We start from the raw sequence: 6,406 nt of genomic DNA on the forward strand, positions 1-6,406 counted from the left end.
TAAACGGAGTGTTATTCAAAGGAAAAGATAAGGCACATTTTTCTTCATGACGTGCCCGCAATAACACTACCGTGCATTTTCAGTACTGTGGTGTACCGTATTACAGAACACCGTGTCTAAATTTTATGTGGCCTAAATTTATCTTCCAGTAGACCTCTGCAAAGAATCAATAACTTTTTAGTCATTTTTATTAAAATCTTACAATTAATAGGTCTATACAATCAAATATTACTATAAATTAATATTCAAATTAAATGCTAGATTTTACAATAAGGTTACCGATAACCAAACACAGACCGGAAGTTAACTTTGGGCCAGGCCTGTGCCTACTATACTGGTGTACTCCTAAACACTGTCCTGAAAATAAATATATTATTTTAAATTACTTTTTAATCCCAGAAAAGAAGTATTTGGGCTTAAAAGTGGGTGGTATGACACTGGAAATCTAAGCCCACCAGGGTTTCATTTTCACACCAGAACATGCACACCACCTTCTTCCAAACCTCAACCCGTCCATTTCAGTGCACTTACTGTAACCACCAACAGTTTTGTGGTTCATTATTGTATCACTTTTACATTTTAACTAAAATAAAATGCATCCCACCTGTCTGTATAAAGATGACCTGGGTGTATTATTTTCTGTTAAGTGGTGCACTGCTTCAATTACAGATCCTCTATTACCATCTAAAATGCCGACTTAAGAACCACATAAAACTGGATCAGATCTCAAAGCGACATCGCTTTAGTTTCAGGGTGACCCGGGACGCAGCCCTTCCAGCACAGGATGTTGGTTCTGGCATTTGAAAGAGATGCATGCAGGGTGAGCAGAGAAGTCGCTGCCAAGGTCATGCGCATCGCAATGTAAATCCAGCCGGCATTTGACTCACCACCGACGCAGATGAACTGAACAAACAGCCCACCATCAGCTCTGACAAACAGAAAAGGGTAACTCAAAGCATGCGGGGCAGATGCGGTGAAAGATTTCTTCCGGTCAATAACACCGAGCAGAGCAAATTGAAAAACCCTGCTGTTTGTTTAGCACTGCGGTAAGGCGGCGATTCTCTGAGCACAATCGTCTCTCCAAACCGTGTAAAAGAGAGAGAAGCAGAGCCCGGGAACAGACAGATGAATTCAATTAAAACAAATAAAAGGTCAAGACCGGGACCCAGCAGGATTGCAGGGAGAGCTCGGCACGCAGCGTGACGTTCAGAACCAGACTTTACGCCCCGCGTTTGTGTTGACTAGCCTGCTAGTGAGTTTCTAGCAAGAGAACCAGTTGCAGAACACGAGGCGTTCATTTGAAAAAACAGAAAGAAAAGAGCGAGAGAGTTATAAACGGAGCACATTTAGCTGACGGGAGAATGCAGGATGGCCCGGTGAATATAGGTCACTGGCCCAGCATGTCACAGGAAGTGTTCTCTTTCAAAAACAACAGATACAGTCCAAACAAACCGAGTTCAACCAAAACAAACAAGCCATCACGTAAAACAATCCTTTTTTCTTCCCTTCACAAAGAATTTTCTCTTTTATGTCCCGCTGTTCTTAGAAAAACAGGCCTCTCTGCACACGGGTGAACCGTTCCACGCTGAGGTCCCAAAAATCAATACCTTCCTACCTATTTTAATTTCATTGCAAATAACATTGGCAATCAATTATCCGGTTCGGGTCATTGTGTGTCCAGAAAAATCATTTTGCCCTCACATGCAATAATAATGGCATGTACGGTGGGAAATGACAGGATCCTCAGAGGTCTTTTCATGATTACACATCAGTGTGTGAGCCACAGTGAAAATCCATCAGTTACCGCAGTAATAGAGGTGAATCAGAGCGGTGAGAAGGCCAATCAATGTCCACGTCAGCTCAAGGTCATGAACAAAATAATGATGGTGATAAAACCCAATCCAATTACACCTGTGCGATTAATCATAAGATTCATATTATGACCCTTGCGTTGATTATATATTTAAACAAACTAGATTTATTACTACATACACACTGCTTGCATGTGGCTGTAGGGTCACTCTAATCCAGAGTGTTTAAACCACGAAAAAAGACGGAGAACAGAAGCTCCTTCACAAACAGACCCTCTTCCCCTAGGGGAACCGCTAATCCGGCTGCCCACTAAAGAAAAGAATGCAAGGGACAGGTCACCCAAATTCCAAAATGGAAGGAAAGAGACAAAAAACAGATGGGGGAAAGGAACACATCACCGTGGAGGAAGATTCCTAATCTGAGGAAAAAATTAAAAAGTATCAATCGATGACCATTCCAGGGGTTCTGCAAAAAGATTAAATGTTCTCTTAAGCCATTAAACCGAATTAAGCTTGGCGGCCCAGGTCAGACTTTATCTAATCTTTGCTCAAGCAGGTGGTATGAACCCTCTGCTGTTCAGACTGCAAGAAGGTCTTTTTCATTTTATAGCAAACTACCTAGATTTAAATTAGCAGTCATGTGGTTTTTAAACAGTGGAGGTCTGTAAAACCAGCTTGTAATGTCTCATACTGTTAATATGTTGAAAATGAAAACAGTACTCATTTTGACAAATCATGATAAAGAATCTTGAATCTAATGGATGTGTTCCAATAAAATGCCCATAAAAGCCTCAAATTTGGGATTAGATATTTCTCTAACAAAGGAATGCAACAAGGCGCCCTCTGCTGGTCCCTAGAGTTAATGTTCCGTCCCCGATGCTCAAGTCAGAACTCATTCTTCCTTATGTGACCTTCCCATTTCTGTCCCGCTCATATATGGCAAATGACTTCTGTGTCATTGTGTGCACATTGCTCCGCTGTAACATGGCACCCGTACTCCCACTGGGGCTTAAAATAACAAACGCTAGCCAGTCTTTCGGCTCGGTGAGCAAGCACAGCGGTCGCCCTCCAGACGGGAGGACGTTGTTTACAGTCACATGGAGCACATCGGAGCATAGCAGAGACAAAGCAGAAGAGATCGTGCCATGCCATCGGAAGGCGCTTGATGGGTCATTACGCACTCTGCTCAGACACACAAAAACAGGCAATGTCATGAAGACATGAGACAGCTGACAAATGTCTGCCAATTTGGCCGAGAAAGAGAAGCAATAAAACAAGCTAGAGGTCCAGAAAAAAGAGAACTAGGGAGTAAAACAGAGATGGAGGTAATCATACAAAAAATTGGAAAGCAGCTTCTACATTCCCATCTCCAGACTGATCAAACACGGGACAGCCACAAGGGGCACAGAAACTATTTGCCTAAAACAGTGTTCTTATTTCCACTGGTTAAACACAGTTTCATCATCCGCAGAAGTTTTATGGTTTGGAAAAGGTGTGACCTCAAACTGCTTTTCTGATTCAGAAACCAGAACAACCGTCATTTAAAAGTATATTATGAAATGAAAAAAATATTAAGAAAAAACTTCTTCCCCTCTTTTACTCTAGATGGCAAATTACTGCAATAAGGTCTCTGTCTCAGTGGATGCATTATGTTCATTGTCTATCTAAGCGTGCATTTTCCTGAGCAATTCCTGAATTTTCCAGCAATTGGCATGCATGTAAGAAACAAGGGCTAAGAAGAGGAAGCTCATTCATAAAGTCTTACTGTATCGTCAACAAAAAACAAACACAGTTCTCATTCAAAACGAGTCGTATTGAAATATTTGCCAGGCAACTCGTAGCTTTGTCACAATTAAATCAAATCACACTACAGCCTGAAGTGAGCGAGACCTTGGTAAATTTCAAGTGGATTTTTATCATAATTGAAAAGTATTCTGAAATCAAGTACTAAAGTAGTTGGTTTCAAAGAACCTAATACTTTTACAGTATACCAGGGAAGGCAATATTTTATTTTCTCCCCTTCAATTATATTGTCCGTTGCATTAAACAAGATGAGTAAACAAATAAAACAAGTTTTCTCTACGTGAAACGAAAATGCAACATACAAGCTGCAGTGACCCTTACAAATCACCTTATGGCCAACAATTAAAAACTCATGATTATAGGAAATATCAGATCTGTATACGGCACATTGCACCTCGGACATTCAACATGCAGTTGTCCTGCTCATATAAACTTTATTTGTATTCAATTCTTGGCACATTTAATAGAAAATCCTTATATTGTTTACTACCAATTTAAATATATTTTAAATAAATAACAGATACATATATTAGTCAAACCACTATTCTGTTTCTGAGCTTGTAGGCAACACAAATATTGATGCACTGCTGTGACGCAAATAGGAAATTAAGCTGCTCACCACTTTTTAGCATGCAATTTTTCATGGCTTGAGTAATTTTTTATTTATTTTTATTTATTTATTTATTTATTTATTAGTGTTGATTTGACGTTGGTTTTAACACTCCACATAAACCGAGTGGTCGTTTATTTTTTCGTTGGAATCCCAGATGTTATTTTTACGTTATCATTTTCATTATCTTAATCATTTGCACGTGTGCGTATGTCTATATAGCCTACTGGAAAGATCCGACTCCCCGGGCGCACTGAATTCAGCTGGACTCGCAGTTCCGCTGTCGGATATGTATAGAGCTTTTGGATCAACCTGACATATAAATATTCCAGATACAACAGATATCTTAATAAAACTAACAGAAAACACATGCATTTGCATCATTTCCCTCTGCCTGTCTCCGAGAATGCATGCGTGGTTTAAATAAAACGCAGCATCCGAAGCGCACTAAACTAAACTGTGTTATACGCACAAAACGGCCATTAAACCATCCTATTCTAAAGTTATAAAACAGAACCCTCCCTTACCTTCATTTTCTGGGTAATTCCGTAAGGCTTGACTCGGTGTGAGGGAGGGAAAGAGAAAGAAAAGAAGGGACGGATAAATCCAAAGGGTTGCCATTTTCAGGCTGCGCTGAGCGCGCGCTGCATCCCTCTCGCTGTAGAAAGTTACTGAGGCTCCCGATCGGAGGTCGAGTGAGAAGAGGAGAAGAGAGGGAGGGTCCGGGACCGGTCTCGGGCTGTCAATCACCCCGGGCTGCCAGGGAAACGGAGGACGGCCAGCCTCGTGTTGAGGCGCGGGACGCGTTTAAAAGCTCGAGCTAGATAAAGATGTCAATCTGAGGGAAGCGCGGACGATGACAGCTGCCAAATTTCCTTTTAGAGTGACTTAAAAGTGGTCAAATCCGATTTTCGGAGGTAATTTTATACAAAGCAACGCCATGCTTGTTTCACCACACAGCAATTAAGCGAAAAAGAACATCAATACGTAATAGGCACATAGGCCACAAATGCTTGCTTTTGTTCAAATTCGCTCAGTGAAAAAAAAGGGTTGCGGAAAGAAGAAGTCTTATTTTGTTTGGTTGGCTACATTTAGAGACATTCAATGCTATGCATTTGAAAGTTTCCGTCAATAACTCGACAACTGCGACAATCACAATAAATAAACAGTGTGTCCAATATCTACAGGCCTATATACGTAGAAATAAAACATCAGATTGTCATAAATTGAGACTGATTTGATTAAACTGATCAACACAATATATGAAATTGTCACTAGCCTACCTAAAATCGTGTTGACTATGGAGGACGAAACCTGCAAAACAATAAATAAATAAATGCAGAATTAAATACATAAATTAAAATATGTATACAAATAATTTAATGTTTGGTAAGATGTAGTGTAAGTAAATAAAATTAAAAGAGAAATTAAAAAAATATTTAACACAATGCTAAACTCATAATATCCATTTCCCCTTAATCGTTTATTTATTTTTCCTCGGGCGCAACAGGCTAAAAAGACGGTGTTGATCATGCGTCAGTAGGCGGGTCTTGCGCGTGTGACTGCGCATGAGCATTAACTTGGGTTCAATGCGTATGAATTTTTGTAGAGTAAATGAGTGCATGTTTACACGAATTGGGTCGATAACAGCTACGCTTGACATGGCTTTAGATCATGTTCAGAACAGTAGTTTGCCGCACTCATAAGACATGCAAGTGTCATTGTGTGTGTCTGGGCGTCCTTATTTCGTCCATCTGTAGCCTATATATCGTAAGCTTGGGTTGTCTGTTTATATCGTCCTGTCGTGTATTCAGAAACATTTTATGCTTTAGACTTTATGCTTCTTGGCAATATCTAGCCTGAAGTTAATGCGCAGGCAAGACCCGCCCACCGATGCATGGTCGATGTACTCTCATTAAAGGCAGAGTAGGCAATCCTGTTGTGGTGAGGAAGGCGGGACGAGAGCCGTGACGCGGGGGCGTGAGTGATCAGTGCAAGCAGCTGTGCGCGCACCGGTCCCGCATCTTATCACGGAGGAGATTGGGAGCTTAAAAGGATGTTCGGCAGGACTGTTGACGAGAGAGGACCGGGCCCGGACATATGTTTAGTTTATGTATGTTTTATGGCCGGCAGTCTACCGTGAGGTGGCTGCCGGTTACTTCAGTGTTTATTGTTTATTGTT

The 6,406-nt window shown here is 40.9% G+C and overlaps 1 protein-coding gene across 1 annotated transcript in view; it reads right to left on the reverse strand.

The window, feature by feature from the left end:
• epha4b (eph receptor A4b) overlaps positions 1-4,891 on the reverse strand; it is a 101,283-nt gene extending 96,392 nt beyond the window's left edge. Inside the window, exon 1 of the mRNA XM_079452736.1 lies at positions 4,752-4,891. Within this exon, the coding sequence (XP_079308862.1) occupies positions 4,752-4,845 (94 nt within the window). The 5' untranslated portion in view covers positions 4,846-4,891. The remainder of the gene's footprint in view (positions 1-4,751) is intronic.
• Between the last annotated feature and the right edge of the window lie 1,515 nt (positions 4,892-6,406).

The sequence above is a fragment of the Barbatula barbatula genome (genome assembly GCF_947034865.1).
Source record: "Barbatula barbatula genome assembly, chromosome: 3".
NCBI lineage: Eukaryota > Metazoa > Chordata > Actinopteri > Cypriniformes > Nemacheilidae > Barbatula > Barbatula barbatula.